The sequence below is a fragment of the Erythrolamprus reginae genome, chromosome 3, assembly GCF_031021105.1.
Source record: "Erythrolamprus reginae isolate rEryReg1 chromosome 3, rEryReg1.hap1, whole genome shotgun sequence".
NCBI lineage: Eukaryota > Metazoa > Chordata > Lepidosauria > Squamata > Dipsadidae > Erythrolamprus > Erythrolamprus reginae.
The window spans coordinates 48,361,198-48,378,776 of record NC_091952.1 but is presented as its reverse complement, the minus strand read 5'-3'; the positions used below and the strand labels follow the sequence as shown (position 1 = coordinate 48,378,776).

The 17,579-nt window shown below is 42.4% G+C and overlaps 1 protein-coding gene across 5 annotated transcripts in view; it reads left to right on the top strand.

Moving 5' to 3' along the window:
• Positions 1-17,579, top strand: part of CPNE5 (copine 5) — a 197,778-nt gene that overhangs the window by 170,239 nt on the left and 9,960 nt on the right. For 3 of the 5 annotated variants that reach the window (XM_070745131.1, XM_070745135.1, XM_070745133.1), the window contains 5 exons: positions 3,926-3,972; positions 7,129-7,310; positions 9,753-9,880; positions 11,705-11,807; positions 16,251-16,308. In XM_070745131.1, the coding sequence (XP_070601232.1) occupies positions 3,926-3,972; positions 7,129-7,310; positions 9,753-9,880; positions 11,705-11,807; positions 16,251-16,308 (518 nt within the window). Of the gene's footprint in view, positions 1-3,925; positions 3,973-7,128; positions 7,311-9,752; positions 9,881-11,704; positions 11,808-16,250; positions 16,309-17,579 lie in introns of those variants that run through there. The other 2 variants (XM_070745132.1, XM_070745134.1) reach the window with 2 other exon arrangements.

Sequence of the window (17,579 nt, the reverse complement as noted above, 5' to 3'; positions counted from 1 at the left end):
AAGGAAAGTGCATACAAGTATCATCAAACTCATCCCCAAGTCAGTAGACAGGATGTAAAAAATTATCGTTAACATTAAGGAGTATGCAGCATGACCCCTGAGTTATCAAGAATACACACATGCAAAGGAAAACTTGGAATTCTAGCAGTTACCCAGCAGATAGTCAGTAGATATAAATAATGGTTCAGTCATACAAACCAGATACATTAAAGTGTATTCAATAGTATTAACTTTAGCAGATATCATAGTCAAGTTAAACAGTCCAGTCATACACAGTCAAAACAGTCACTATCTTTCAATACATTAACAATACTACAAGCCTTACTTGTACAGCTTACAAATATATAAACTATCATCGAACACACAGTTCTTACTACAGCAGTCACAATGAATCAGCGCAAAATGAGCAGAAAAAAATTAAAAGAGAAAGAATCATGTTTCTGGCTCCTCTTATGGCAATTCCCAACACTAACTCTTAAAGCCATAGTGTTTCAATACATATAAGCATCCATTGTTAGCTTGCTTATATATTGCCAAACCTAATTGTTATGTGTTAAAAGTTATGTATGCGGAAGGTAGCCCCACCAACTAACCACAGATCAAAAACTATAAGTAACTGTAGTCTTCAAAGAAAGAAAAGCCACTGCAACAGGCTTTCTTGTAAAAAAAATATACTCCTGACATTATGTACATAGTACTAACATGGTCTGGGGCTAATTAGGTAGACATTCTACTCCCCCTCCCAAGCTGAAAATAATTGCAGAGAATGGGATAGCGTAGGAGAGGATTCTGTGGGGCAAACCTGAGGGAGAGAAGTGGGTACGATGGTGGTGGGGTTCTGTGGAGCAAGCCTGATTGAGACAATGATAGGTTAGGAGACGTTTCCATGGGGCAAGGCTAAGGGAGAGAAAGGGGATAGGATAGGATAGGCCTCTGTGGGGCAAACTTGACAGAGAGAAGGGAGATAAGAGAGTAGTGGCTTTTGTGAGGCAAGCCTGAGGAGAGAAGGGGAGAGGAGAGGCCGATTGTAACTACTCATTAATTTTCAAACTCTAAGTGTCAATTTATGAAGCCCGATCACATACTGTAGTTCTGTAGAGGAGCATGAGTATTTAGCTAGTATTGAAATAAACACAAATGGGGAGTGTCCTTAGGCCTTCCCACATGGCTTTAGGAAAATTTAAATGCTACCAACTTAAGAAGTGGAACTTTGGGGATCTCAGTTTTGCATAGCCACAGATAGGCTATGTCGGACCCAACAGGACCGACACAGACTTCAGAGGACAATCAGAACTGCAGAAAAAGCAATTGCTGCCCACCTGCCTTCCATTGAGGGCCTGTATACTGCACGAGTCAAAAAGAGGGCGGGCAAAATGTTTACTGACCCCTCACATCCTGGACACAAACTGTTTCAACTCCTACCCTCAAAACGTTGCTACAGAGCACTGCACACCAAGACAACTAGACACAAGAATAGTTTTTTCCGAACACCATCACTCTACTAAACAAATAATTCCCTCAACACTGTCAGACTTTCTACTAAATCTGCACTTCTATTCTACTAGTTTTTCTCATCATTCCTATCATCCTTTTCCTCCCATGTTGACTGTATGACTGTAACTTGTTGCTTATATCCTAAGATTTTTATTAATATTGCTTCTTCATTGCTTATTTGACCCCTATGACAATCATGAAGTGTCGTACCACATGATTCTTGACAAATGTATATTTTATTTTATGTATGCTGAGAGCATATGCACCAAGACAAATTCCTTGTGTGTCCAATCACACTTGGCCAATAAAATTCTATTCTATTCTATTCTATTCTAGTTACATCTTAGTGTTATTTTCTAGAGTTAAAAGTACGTCCCTGGGCCGGTGCTACATCTAATTTGGATGTCTTTCCAGAACAGCAAAACAAAGAAGTCTTTCCCTTCACCCTGGTCTCTGCCTTTCCACCCAGCGGAATTTTAAATTGTTATCTCCCACTGACAGCTGCATTCTTTCATTGGAGGCTTGTATGACATTTGAAGGAAAGGCCTGTCATGGGAGCAATTGCTTTTGGTGGAGGGTGGGAGGTGAGGGATTTGGAATCTCATCTGAGAAGGCTGCCAGATAAATGTCTGCAGACAGCTTTTTTCAATCATCCATTTTAATAGCAGTAATGCGCAGCGCACTGTCCTTTAAACCTCGGTTCCTTGTCCACCTAGATAGGCTCTGGAAGTGAGAATTGTGCTGATTCATAGGAACTCATGGGGGGGGGGGGCAGACAAAGAGTTATTATTATATAGTTATTATATACCAGTAGTTATTAATAATTGGTACTAGAAGCAATGAAACACGTCTTCACTTTATTTCATTTCATAGCATTTTAGGCCACCAGTTTATGAGATTTATATATCGAATAAACGAAAAGCTGTCATAAAAACCAATCAACGTTTCCATTTAAATCATAAAATCATTTTTAATGTACTGAAGGCCACCAAACAAACCTAGATAGATGTTAAATGTCTTTTATTTATTTATTTATTTATTGGATTTGTATGCCGCCCCTCTCCGAAGACTCGGGGCGGCTAACAGCAATAACAAGATAGCATACAATAATAATCCAATACTAAAAACAATTAAAAACCCATTATTATAAAAACCAAGCATACATACAGACATACCATGCATAAAATTGTAAGGGCCTAGGGGGAAAGAGTATCTCAATTCCCCCATGCCTGGCAGCAGAGGTGGGTTTTAAGTAGCTTACGAAAGGCAAGGAGGGTGGGGGCAATTCTAATCTCTGGGGGGAGTTGGTTCCAGAGGGCCGGGGCCACCACAGAGAAGGCTCTTCCCCTGGGTCCCACCAAGCGGCATTGTTTCGTTGACGGGACCCGGAGAAGACCCACTCTGTGGGACCTAACTGGTCGCTGGGATTCGTGCAGCAGAAGGCGGTCCCTGAGATAATCTGGTCTGGTGCCATGAAGAGCTTTATAGGTCATAACCAACACTTTGAATTGTGACCGGAAACTGATCGGCAACCAATGCAGACTGCGGAGTGTTGGTGTGACATGGGCATATTTGGAAAAGCCCATGATTGCTCTCGCAGCTGCATTCTGCATGATCTGAAGTTTCCGAACACTTTTCAAAGGTAGCCCCATGTAGAGAGCGTTACAGTAGTCGAACCTCGAGGTGATGAGGGCATGAGTGACTGGGAGCAGTGACTCCCGGTCCAAATAGGGTTGCAACTGGTGCACCAGGCGGACCTGGGCGAACGCCCCCCATTAGAGATGTCTTCCAATGTCTTCCTGAGTACTAGAAGTATAGTGTCAAGCCCACCTCAGGAGATGGCTTATTTCACAGAATGAGGGTAACCATTGAAAAAGCCTCCCATCTTTCTTCTCTATGGAGCGAAACTCTGAGAAGGTTATAGAATGGAATAAAACTAACCAAGAGTTTGCGGAGAGGGGCGGCATACAAATCTAAATAAATATAAACATAAAATAAATAAACATAAACAAGTGTATTTTTAATTGAAATGTTGTGAGCCACCCCAAATCCATGGAGAGGGGCGACATATAAGTCCAATAGATAAATAAATAAATACGTTTGAAGGGACTTAGTGGGTCTTCTAGTCCAATCTTCTGCTCTATACCATTCCAGACAATGATTGTCCAGTCTCTTCTTGACACTCTCGGGTAATTGAGCTCCCACAACTTCTGATGGCAAGCCATTCCACTAATTAGTTGCTCTTGCTCTCAGAAAAGTTCTCCTTAATTCTAGGTTGGATCTTCTTTGATAAGTTTCCATCTGCTAGAAGGAAAGTTGAGGATGTAGTTTCCAACAACTCTGGATTTCATTTTTCTCAAAGGCTAAATAATTTACAATTGTAGATTTATACAATTACAGCCTAAATGATATTGTGATTTTTCCCCTCCAGGACACAGATAAATTTCACAGTGGCCATTGATTTCACAGCTTCCAATGGTAAGTTTTGATTTATTATTATTATTATTATTATTATTATTATTATTATTATTATTATTATTACTGGATTTGTATGCCATTGTTGTTAGTGCGCTATGTATTTAATGTGTTATTTGCTTATACAATTTACTAGGGTTTAAAAATAAAATAGGATCATTATACTTTTATTAAAGTCATTAAATCTTAAGCCTAAACATTTTGCATAAAAGTGCCTATTATATTCAATGGTAGCTTTCCCCAGGAAGCTACCCATTCATTACATCATAACCTAAGGTGACCTCAGAAAAGCTATCTAAGGGGTTATAGAATACAGTGATCCCTCGAGTTTCGCAATCTCGATCTTCGCGAAATGCTATATCGCGATTTTTAAAAAAATATTAATTAAAAAAAAAACCACTTCCGCGTTTGGCTTCGGGAGTCAGCTGGGAAGCGGCGCAGCTGTTTTAAAAGGTCGCAGCCGGCCTGGGGGGCTTCCCAGCACCCCCCCGAACCCCCAACCTGGGTTCAGGGGGGTGCTGGGAAGCCCCCCATGTCGGCTGCGACCTTTTAAAACAGCCGCGCCGCTTCCCAGCTGAGTCCTGAAGCCAAACGCCAAAGGCGAACTTCCGCGTTTGGCTTCAGGACTCAGCTGGGAAGCGGCGCGGCTGTTTTAAAAGGTCGCAGCCGGCCTGGGGGGCTTCCCAGCACCCCCCCGAACCCCCAACCTGGGTCTTCCCGGCCGCCCACGCAAAGGGGAAATCCCGGCTCCTCGCTGATGCCCGCCGCTCGCTCGCCCGCCAGCAAGAGGGGGAAGACCCAGGGAAGGTTCCTTCGGCCACCCAGCAGCTGATCTGCTCGGTAGCGCAGCAGCAGCGAGGAGCCGAATCGGGGTTTCCCCTTTGCGTGGGCGGCGGGGAACGCAAACTCCACCATCTACGCATGCACGGCCATAGAAAAAAAGGGGGCGCATGCGCAGATGGTGTTTTTACTTCCGCAATCCTACATCGCGAAAAATCGATTATCGCGAGGGGTCTTGGAACGGAACCCTCGCGATAATAGAGGGATCACTGTATATTGACTTTGTCCTTCTCCTCTCAGGGGAGCGATCCAATCTTGCACATCTCTTCTAAACCCATGGAAACTTCTGAAGCTGATTCTTCTTTAATTTTGAGCTTTGTAACTTAAGGTCAGATTGCTTTGCCTGCCTTGTAACGACACCAAATTAAGTATCCAATGAGAAAGCAAAATATTTCATGCTGGAAGGATGCTTCAGTTAGGAACCTTGGAAAATGTGGTGTGATAATAAAGAAAAGGGCAAAACCAGCTTCTCTCATCACCTTTTGCTTTCAAAATCAGGCTCAGTTTACTTTTGGTAGGAATGTGGTCTCTCCCTGTTGTACTGATTTTTATGAACTGGGTTCAAGGAACAAAATTAGAAGAGGTGAGCAAGTGATTCATATACGAATGTAAAAGAGGTGAATATGTTCCTTGCAAAATCATTGCCAAGAACTTTCCTTATTTTAGCTGCATAAACAAGCTAATGCTCTCTTTTGTACATGCACGCAGCGCACGTCTGGTCATACTTGTAGATAAGATCACTGAATTCCTAAGCAGGTTCAAGAATATTTCAATCCCGCAAGATAAAACTTAGTATGCCACCTGCTGTCACTTTCATGAAATTTCACTAAACATCCAGATACAGGGTAGTCCTTGACTTACGACTGCAACGGAGCTCCACATTTATGTTGCTAAGCAAGATATTTGTTAAGTGAGTCTTGCCCCATTTTACTATCTTGCTTGCCTCAGTTGTTAAGTAAATTATTGCAGTTATTAAGTGATTCTGGCTTCTCCACTGTCAGAAGTGGGTCACATGAGCCTTGGACACTACGACTGTCGTAAATATGAGCCAGCTACCAACTATCTGAATTTTGATTAAGTGACCATGGGAATGCTGCAAAGGCTGTGTGAAAAATAGTCATAAGTCACTTTTTTCAATAATGAACAATCACTAAATGAATTGTTATAAGGCGAGGACTAACTTGTAGACTAATGACAACTTCTACCTCTTCAAACTTCTAAGGCCAGTGATGGTGAACCATTTTTCTTCGGGTGCCGAAAGCGCGTGTGCGTGCTTCAATACTTCAATGCCTGGGGAGGGTGAAAATGGCCTCCCCTGCCCCCAACCGGAGGCCCTCTGGAGGCCCAAAGTGGCCTGTTTCCTAACTTCTGGTGGGCCCGGTAGGCCTGATTTTTGTCCTTCCCGACACCCAGAGGCCCTCCGGAAGCTGAAATTACTCTCCCAGAGCAGAAAATCAGCTGACTGGCATGCATATGAACTAGGGCATTGGCTCATGTGCCAGCAGAGAATGGCTCCGTGTGCCAACTGTGGCATGCATACCATAGGCTCACTGTCACTGCCCTAGGCCTTATATATCTTCCTGTGCTTCTAACTATCTTTTTTTCCCTTGACATAGAAAGTTAGCAATTTAAAAATGATAGACTGCGCTGTATAGATTTTACTTGGTAAGGTTTCTAAGGCATCTCTGAAAATAATTGCAGATTACTGTAGAGAGAGAGTGAGAATTCAAGTATATAAAAGTGTGTATAACTTGTCTGATGTGTTTTGATTGTTTATAGCAGAAGTCTTCAAACATGGCAATTTTAAGACTTGTGGACTTGAACTCCCAGAATTCTCCAGCCAGTATAGCTGGCTAGAGAATTCTGGGAGTTGAAGTCAACAAGTCTAAAACTTGCCAAGTTTGGGGACCCCTGGTTTAGAGCATTTGGCCCTGCCTAATGTTGAAATCAGTAGGACAGGCAGAGTAGAGCAATTCAACTTAACAACAAGACTCAATACTAACTCAAACAGCAATGCAAATTCCATTTTCTGTATTTAAAATATAACATCCTTTCAGTACTTAAAATACCAACCACTGAAGGGCTTGAGAGGATGAAAATGCCATGATTGCCAGCTCTGAAAGATAATGTAGTAGCATCAGGTGAAGATCCCCAGGGAGAGGTTCCCAATTAGAACACTCCAGATAAGGGGTTTTTTTCCTTGTTGACCTTAAGCAAACTTCATCAGTGCAGCTGGCTCCCAGACAATGAATTCACTGCTGTTCCTTCTGCTTCTTCCTCCTTCGGATTCTTCCTCTTTCTTTCTCTCATTTTCTGCAGGCAATCCTTCTCAGTCTACCTCCCTTCATTACATGAACCCATACCAGCTCAATGCATACGCCATGGCACTGAAGGCTGTTGGGGAGATCATCCAGGACTATGACAGTGATAAAATGTTCCCAGCGCTTGGGTTTGGAGCCAAGATTCCCCCCGACGGGCGTGTGTCTCATGAGTTCCCTTTGGTACTGACACTTGAGTCACACCAGTGTTCAAAAAACAGCTCCCGAGGGACGCTTTGTTTCAGATCAGATCAGATGCCAGACAGAGGAGTCCAATGTGTCACATTTTGAGATGCCTTTTCTGGAGAGAGCAAAATATGCCATATGAACCTGTTGGCACAGACTTGGCCTCAACTGATCTTTTAAGCTGCAATCCTAAACACACTGACTAGGGAATAAGCCCCGTTTTCTACACCGTTTATTTCTTCCTGCTCCTGGATAAAATGATTAGGCTGGCTGCTGGCACTGGGTAGTCTTGTTTTCCTTGGCCATGGCCTGGCTTTTCAAGGAGCTTGGAATTTGCTTACAAAAAAATACTGATGGGCCTCCAGATCTTCCCCACTATATCTTTAACAGGTCCAGCTAAGTACCATAGTTCATCCACCGGACGTCAGATATTGTCCATTTCCGAATTAAAGCTTTGAGGGTTATAATTTATTTATTAAATTTATTTATTTATTTATTTATTAAATTTGTATGTTGCCCCTCTCCGTAGACTCGGGGTGGCTCACATCAGTAATAGAAAAACAATGTACAATACAAATCTAATAATTAAAACTAAAAACCCATAATTTAAAAAACATGCACACAACATACCATACATAAACAATATAGGCCTGGGGAAATTTTAGTTCCCCCATGTCCGACGGCAGAGGTGGGTTTTAAAGAGTTTACGAAAGGCAAGGAAGTTGGGGACAGTTCTAATCTCAGGAGGAGCTGGTTCCAGAGGGTTGGGGCCGCCACAGAGAAGGCTCTTCCCCTGGGACCCGCCAAACAACATTGTTTAGTCAACGGGGCCCGGAGAAGGACACCTATGTGGGACCTAATCGGTCGCTGGGATTCGTGCGGCAGAAGGTGGTCCTGGAGATATTCTGGTCCGATGCCATGAAGGGCTTTATAGATCATAACCAACACTTTGAATTGTGACCGGAAATTGATTGGCAACCAATGCAGACTGCGGAGGGTTGGTGTAACATGGGCATAACTAGGGAAGCCCATGATTGCTCTCGCAGCTGCATTTTGCACGATCTGAAGTTTCCAAACACTTTTCAAAGGTAGCTCCATGTAGAGAGCATTACAGTAGTCAAATCTCGAGGTGATGAGGGCATGAGTGACTGTGAGCAGTGAGTCTGATGCAGTGGCATCAGTCCAGATTACTTGCGGGACTGTCTCCTGCCACATGAGTCCCAGTGACCGGTTAGGTCCCACAGCGTCGGCCTTCTCTGGGTCCTGTCAACTAGACAATGTCACTTGGTGAGGCCTAGGGGAAGAGCCTTCTCTGTGGGGGCTCTGGCCCTCCAGAATCAGCTCTCCCCGGAGATTCGTACTGCTCCCACCCTCCTTGCCTTTCGCAAGAGTCTAAAGACTCACTTATGCCCCCAGGCTTGGGGCCATTACACTCTAACCCTCTGGCCAATGGAACATAATGTATGTGTTGTGTGCATGGGAATGATTGGGGTCTTTTTTTAATATTATTGGATTTTAGACTAATTAGTTAATATTAATTGGATTAGGAAGTTTATATTGTTTGCCTTTTATATGTTGTTAGCTGTCCCGAGGCCTCGGAGAGGGGTGGCATATAAATCCAATAAATTAATTAATTAATTAATTAATTAATTAATTAATTAATTAAACATTATCTGAAGCAAGTTTCTCCAAGCTTGGCAACTTTAAGAGGTATGGACTTCAACTCAGTCATCTTAAAGTTGTTTTTGAAACATGTCTTAAAGTTGCCAAGTTCGGAGAGCCCTGATCTGGGGCCTTTTTAAATGTTGATGTATCTGTAAAATCAGGATGAACCCTCAACCCAAGAAAAAATGTCTTCGCTACTATTGTTATGCCTTTAAACCCCTGAGAGGCAGCTTCAGTTGCCTCTGCTTAATCTTGGCTTCCGACAGGGAGGGAGTCCTTCATGATAAATCTAAGGATGCATTCATTACTTAGACATAGTTAGCAGCAGTTCTGCCTTTTGATATTCCATGCGCAAAAGCGCATGCATGTGGTGCAATCTAACAATGCAGGGAGAAAAATAAGATACGTATTGCAAGAAATACGTCCAGTCATAGATCAAAGCTGCAGCAGGGAGCCTCCAAAGATAAAGCTCCTAATCTGTTCTCAATAAAATCCTGATCTGGAGCAGTCACGTGCTCTTTCTTTTAAGAAGGAAGTCAAGCTGCTCAACTGTTTTTTAACATATGTTTTATAACTGGGTCTTTAAAGACAACTGTTATTCATGGGTAACCGTCTTGCTGCCTATCGTTTTTATCTTTCTTGTGGCACATTGTTAGATGAAAGGGATGTTTAAGGACAAGTAGAAGGATTAAAGCAGCCAAAGGAGGATGGTTAAGATGCAGCCGCTGCCTGGAGATTGCCTTTAGTTGTTGTCTCCGTTTCTCTTGTTTTCAGAATGGCAACTGTGACAATCCTCACTGTAGTGGAATAGAAGGAATCCTGGAGGCCTATCACCAGAGCCTCAAGACTGTGCAGCTCTATGGGCCCACTAACTTTGCACCCGTGGTCAACCATGTGGCTGGGTAGGTCCATACAAGTCTACTTACGAACTTAATTTGTTCCGGGACAAAGGTTCTTAAGTAGAAAAGTTTGTAAGAAGAAGCAATTTTTCCCATTAGGAATCAATGTAAAAGCAAATAACGTGTGCAATTGGGGAAACCACAGAGAGGGTGGAGGCCCTGTTTCCTCCCAGGAGATTGCTAGAGAGGCCCCATGGAGGCTTCTCCCCACCTTTTCCGGCCCTGTTTCCTCCCAGGAGATTGCTAGAGAGGCCCCACGGAGGCTTCTCCCCGCCTTTTCCAGCCCTGTTTCCTCTCAGGAAATTCCTAGAGAGGCCCCACAGAGGCTTCTCCCCACCTTTTTCAGCCCTGTTTCCTCCCAGGAGATTCCTAAAGAGGCCCCATGGAGGCTTCTCCCTGCCTTTTTCGGCCCTGTTTCCTCCCCGGAGATTGCTAGAGAGGCCCCATGGAGGCTTCTCCCCACCTTTTCCGGCCCTGTTTCCTCCCAGGAGATTGCTAGAGAGGCCCCACGGAGGCTTCTCCCCGCCTTTTCCGGCCCTGTTTCCTCCCAGGAGATTCCTAGAGAGGCCCCACGGAGGCTTCTCCCTGCCTTTTTCGGCCCTGTTTCCTCCCAGGAGATTCCTAGAGAGGCCCCACGGAGGCTTCTCCCTGCCTTTTCCGGTTACAGTTTCGGCGGCTCGGGTTTGTAAGTGGAAAATGGTTCTTGAGAAGAGGCAGAAAAATCTTGAACGCCCGGTTCTTTTCTGGAAAAGTTTGTAAGTAGAGGCGTTTGTATTGTGCTTTATAAAGTATGACACTGAACGCTTTTTGGCATAAAGCGGGCAGGCAAATTCATATCATTCATTTTTACAAGCCAGAAACCACATAAACTGACCATGTCAATGGATTTGCCTGTTGTACTTATTAGGATTGCAGTGTAGAAGGGAACATAGCCAAGTGACGGAACATATTTAGAACAGCTCTGAATTGGAGGTGGTCTCAGATGCACATACTCATTTATCAGAAATCAACCTGCATTAAAAAAAAAATCAATTGGGCCATGCGGAGGTCCACAATGTCATGATGTACAGCCTGATAGGCAAGAAAATTGTGACCAGGACAGGTATTATTGTCCTTCCTTTTCAGATGATATCTCATCTGCTCCTAAACAAAGGCCCAAGTCAAATATGTCCACCCATACCTGTCGTGGCCCCATTTTCGTGTGACAAGCCCATGATTATCTTGGTACACACAAGCTAGATGGAGTTTTCCCCATGGAATCTGAGACAGCAATCCCAAGACAATGTCCAGGAATTTAATAGAGGGTTGGTGTTTAGATTGGGCAACATGCATCAGCTGCCCAAGTTTTTCTTTGCTACTTAATTCCACACAAAAGCACTTGCAATCTGACTATATCCACATACTCCTCATCACTGTGAATATTTCAATCTGCACCCCACTCTTCCCCTGCCTATCAAAATCTTAGTCTATTTCCCACTCCATCATTCTGAAAACAAACAACATGCCCTTCCTTATATCCATCCTGATATGCTTCAAGCCCATCCCTCAACTTCAACTATCATGAGCACCCAATGCACACTTGACATAAGCAAATCCCTCTCATAATACTTACAGTATTATGTACAGAATCCTACAGACCCTCCTGACTTGTACAGTTACAGGAAAAAGTGCAATGGATCCTTTTTTGAAAAAGAAATTATTTCCATTAATGCTTGTAAGATTACAGTTTGATGCAGTTAACGGCACCGTTTGTGTTCGGTTCAGGATTCAGAGGTCCAATAAGAACCTATATCTTCCTGCATTCAATATTATTTCCTCCCAAATCAGATATGCCGAGGCCGTGCAGGATGGCTCCCAGTATTTCGTTTTGCTCATCATCACAGACGGTGTGATATCAGACATGGCTCAGACAAAAGAAGCAATTGTCAATGTGAGTAGCTCTCGTGGGGAATGGAGCAGCCTGATTTCAGCTTTGTCAAATAACAGACATACTCTTACAAGTGCCTGGTGGGGGGAAATGGCTTCAGTTCAGCAGCATAATATATTAGCAGAGCTGAGCACCTGGAATTTACTGCTAGCCACAGCCTCGGCTGTGGTAAGGAGGGTGTTTGCCCAGGTTCGCCTGGTGCACCAGTTGCGGCCCTAATTGGACAGGGAGTCATTGCTCACAGTCACTCATGCCCTCATCACCTCGAGGTTAGATTACTGCAATGCTCTCTACATGGGGCTACATTTGAAAAGTGTTTGGAAACTTCAGATCGTGCAGAAATCGTGGGGCTTCCAAGATTCGCCCACGTTTCTTCAACACTCCGTGGCTTGCATTGCTTGCCGATCAGTTTCTGGTCACTATTCAAAGTGTTGGTCATGACCTTTAAAGCCCTACATGGCATTGGACCAGATTACCTCTGGAACGGCCTGCTACCGCAAGAATCCCAGCGACCGATAAGGTCCCATAGAGTTGGCCTTCTCCGGGTCCTGTCGACTAAACAATGTTGTCTGGCGGGCCCCAGGGGAAGAGCCTTCTCTGTGGTGGCCCCGGCTCTCTGGAACCAACTTCCCCCAGAGATTAGAACTGCCCCCACCCTCCCGGTCCTTCGTAAACTACTCAAGACTCACTTATGCCGCCAGGCATGGGGGAGTTAAGATATTCCTTCCCCCTAGGCCATTACAAGTTATGCATGGTATGTTTGTGTATATGTTTGGTTTTATAATAAGGATTTTTAGTTGTTTTATTAATTGGATTGTTACATGCTGTTTTTATCATTGTTGTTAGCCGCCCCGAGTCTACAGAGAGGGGTGGCATACAAATCCAATAGATAGATAGATAGATAGATAGATAGATAGATAGATAGATAGATAGATAGATAGATAGATAGATAGATAGATAGATAGATAGATAGATAAGAGGCAAAATATTGCAGCCATAGCATATTCCTGTTTTCCCTATTGTAAATCTATTGAATGTTTCCTAACTGGAATCACAGGTGTTGCCTCTTTTGCTAAATATGGGAAACCCTGAGGAAGTGCAGAGGCAGGAAAGGCATTTGTTGGGAATGTTTTCCTTGGAATCCCTGTATTGAACAAGTCTTGGAATCAGTGGCCCTTTCCAATTTTGTGATTTGGTGTCTATATTCTTTTCTCTGGGCAACTGGCTTTTCGTTCCATCCTATTATTAATACAGCATTTGCAATCAGATTTAGAATCAGTGGCTTCCTCAGAAAGGAGAAAAGTGGGTCACTCTGATAAAGCTCGCCTTTCTCTTTTCTTATATGTGATCATCATGTTGCACACATGCCCCAAAGATATCAAACTTGTCTCTTTCCTTATTCTAACAAAAGCAACAAGATCCTTCCGAGGCTGCTCCTTGGAATTCACATGCCTCATTCATACATACTGCCAGTGTACGAGAAAGAAGCCAAAGTTTTCCAAGCCAAAATGGATGGACGTCAAACGAAGTCCATACTCGATGCATTTGGCTCTTAACTGATGTGTTCGTCCTGCCATGAAGTGCTTGGTGCATTACATGATTGTCTTTTTTTAAAAAAATGGTTTATTTACTAAATTAACAACAAACAAAAAATACTTTAAAAAAACGTGCCCAACACCAATAAAAACCCACCACCATTTAGGGGGTTATATTATTTGCAATAAGTTTCAATTTCTTCCTTAGCTCCGATTTACATTTCTTTATATACAAAAAGTGATTGGAATTTATTTTTCACATTGTCGTCATAAATTCTACTTAAGATATAATTTTTCACCTTATTCCATCGTGCCATCAGCTTCTCCAATTTATTTTCATCAAAATTATTTAATCTTATTTCCATAATTTCGAAGTGGATGTGGTCCACCATGTACCAGTACCAATTCTGGATTGTCCATTTATTGTGTTGGTAATCCTTTCACCAGGAGGGGAAAATCTGTAGCCCTTCAGATGATGCTCAACTACAACATCCACCTCTGCAGCCATGCAATCAGATTTAGAATCAGTGGCTTCCTCAGGAAGGAGAAAAGTGGGTCACTCTGATAAAGCTCACCTTTCTCTTTTCTTATATGTGATCATCATGTTGCACACATGCCCCAAAGATATCAAACTTGTCTCTTTCCTTATTCTGCTGTTCAACAAAGGCTGGAAAACAGTAATGGGTTCCTGCCGGCACAGCTAATTGCACGCAGCTCTGTGGCTCTGGCATGTGAGCACAGGTTCAAGCGCCATGTTGCTTCCTGCACCTGTGCAGGTAGAAAAACCTCACCAAAACACACATGCACGTCATCCCCGTGTGAGACTTTGCTACCTGCACAGGTACAGGAAGCCAAATTGCACTCGAATATGCACTTGTCTGCCAAAGCCATGTAGCCGTACCGGCAGGAATCCACTACTGCTGGAAACTCACACATTCCCCGGGCTTTATTCTACCAGATAGTTCACCTCATCTAATTCAGTGATTTTCAACCTTTTTTGAGCCACGGCACATTTTTTACATTTACAAAACCCTGGGGCACATTGAGTGGGGTGGGGGGTGGCTAAAAAAAGTTTGGACAAAAATTTTTTCTCTCTCTTCCTCCCTTTCGCTCTATTTCTCTTTCCCTCCCTCTTTCTCTCCCTTCTTCTTTTTTTCTCTCCATCCTTTCTTTCTCTCTCCCTTCCTTCCTCTCTTTTTTGCTCTCTTCCTCCCTACCTCCCTCTATGTCTTTCTCTCTCCCACCTTCCCTCCCTCTCTTTCTCTCTCTCTTTCTTTCTCTCTCTCTCTTGCTTTCTTTCTCTCTCTTTCTTTCTTTCTCTCTCTTGTTCTTTCTCTCTCTTGTTCTCTTTCTTTCTCTCTCTCTTTCTTTCTTTCTCTCTTTCTTTCTTTCTCTCTCTCTTTCTCTCTTGTTTTCTTTTTCTCTCTCTTGCTTTCTCTCTCTCTCTCGCTCTCGCTCTTTCTTTCTTTCTTTCTTTCTTTCTCTCTCTCTTTTTCTTTCTTTCTCTCTCTGAACTTCGCGGCACACCTGACCATGTCTCGCGGCACACTGGTTGAAAAACACTGATCTAATTCATAGCATACACAGCAATCAGCCTCAAATCATACAGCAAGAGGAAGAAAAGAAAAGAAAAGAAAAGGCTTGCTAGTATTCCTTCTGAGGACTGCATCTTGGAGAAAGTCTAAACTCACAGCCCCTGTTTTTTTAAAAAATGTGGTTGAGGTTTTGGATCAGTTTTAGGAGGCTCTGCCGAGTGGAGAGCGTAAGCAAAAGTTTAAAAGCACTCTTTTCAAAAAGCCTCACCCTCAAATGTGTTCTGACCCTGGCCACATTTTGAACGTGGCCCTCCGTATGCTGTGGGAGAAAATGAAAGAAGCAACTACAGGCTTTTCCCACAAATAATGAGGAAGAAAGAAAAATCATTTGCCCAAAGCTGTGGTGCTCTTCCCATGGCTCAGGTTTCCCAGAGGGGATTTGAAGATCAGCTGGGCTGTATGAATAAACAAAGCTTCTTGTTATGCAAGTATTTGCTTCTGTGCGCAATCTCTCCCCCCCCCCCAACATTGCCCTTCTGTTTCCAGCCATTAGGACGCTGCCATGTGCTCTGCTTTTGATTCCAGTGGTGATGAGTGATGAGTGTGCTCCTGATTAAATTGTTGCTGCAGTCCATTGTTCAACATTGCCAGAGATTTGTTACAGCAAAGCGCGCTGATTATTGCCACTTCTGTGTTTAACAGTAGAAAGCAGCCACTGATTGCTGATGGGGGAGAGAAGGGAGTTAAATAATTTCATAATAGGACAGTGTGTTAAGGACAAGCTCGGGCAGATTGGAAAACACAGAATATCACTATGAATTTTTTATTTTTTTGTACTCTTGCAATGACTTCCGCCTGTTGATTTTTAGTCTTTCTTTAATTTTTTTTAATTGTTAGTCAATTTTTATTATCTTTTTATCATGCTGCAAGCCACCCAGATGAATTGCATTGGTGAAATGAATGGCATGTAAATTTAAGAAATATATATAAATAAATCAATTCAACCCTCCATACACAGACATCTGTGGAGCCAAGCAATGAAAACATTGTAATCTAGTGCAGGGTTTCCTACATAAGCAGGGGGTTGGACTAGAAGACCTCCAAGGTTCCTTCCAATTCTATTATTATTATTATTATTATTATTATTATTATTATTATTATTATTATTATTATTAATTGAGTACAGACAGCAAGTTGACTACGCTATTCGGTCTGCATGAAGGGAGGGAGTGGAATTCTGGATTTATTTAATTCATCTTTCTCTGTATTAGATAATAGGTAATCTGTTCTAAATTCAGGCTCTTTCTTTGTTTCTTCTTCCCATCTCCATTTTGCATGTCCTGCTCTATCCTTACTTGTTTCCTGATGGTCCTCAGGCTGCCAAACTTCCAATGTCTATAATAATTGTGGGCGTTGGACAGGCTGAATTTGATGGTAAGAATCTGTGTTGTGTTACCTTTTCTCCAGATATGACATATGATACTGTATATGAGAATATATATATTATTCTGTTGAGAGTTCATAGGAGTGCACTACTCTGATATAAATTCACTTCTACGCTTAATCAACAGCCATGGATATTCATTAAAGAGGAGGGGCAGACGATGTCATATGCATCATGATTTCATTACACAAATGAACAAGTTGTACCTTTCCCATCACTTATGGGATGCCGTTGTGGCATACATAATGTCATATGACTTTCTGCAGATGCCTGTAGCAGTGGCAATCAGCATTACAATGCCCATAAACATAGCAAGACAGAAATTGGTTTCATATCACATTAGACTTCATATCTTCATGTGAGCACAGAATATCTTTAGGCCAGTTTCTTTCCTGGTCAGCCTAAATATCTTAGAAGATTATTGCTGTGAGAATAGATATAATAGAGAATAGTTAAGAGTCTTCCTCATGTATAATCTTTAGCTCCCGGAGAAAAAGTGGAATATAAATACGATAGTGTATTAAGACAAACCTTACTTAAACAAACTAATACATAGAGCAAAGATCTTCAAATATAGGCTGTATTCTCCAGCCTAGTTGGCTGGAGAATTCTGGGAGTTGAAGTCCACAAGTCTTAAAGTTGCCAAGTTTGGGGACCCCTGGATTAGAGCAATGGATTATATTGCCATCTTATTCCATGATCAGATCATTCAGGAAGTTCTTTTGGGATATAGAAATATATTACCTCTGCAATGTATGTAACGTGCAACAACATGTATCTTTTAGCAGATATTAAGAATTTAAGAGACTTTAAGAAGTCTAACTTCAATAAACTTAGAGAGAACTTGGGAAAGATTCCATTGACAAGAATCCTCAATTTTGAAATTTTGAAAAGTGGGATTATAAAAGCCCAGTCTAGCACAATGACAAAGAAAAATAATAGATCTCAAAAGAAACCAGCAGGGCTGCATAAAGAACTCGCTGACAAATTGAAAGACAAAAAGGACAAGTATAAAAAGTGGAAAGAAGGGGAAATAACTAAGGCAGGATACCAACAAATAGCCTGAGCCTGTAAAGATGAAGTGAGAAAAGCTAAAGCTCACAATGACTAAAGGCTTGCAACAAAAGTAAAAAGTAACAAAAAAGAGCTTCTTCCAACATATTAAAAACAAGAAAAAAATCAAAGAAACAATTGATCCATTGCAGGAAGAAAGTAGCAAGAAAATGATAAGCTGCAGGGAGAAAGCAGAGCTACTGAACTC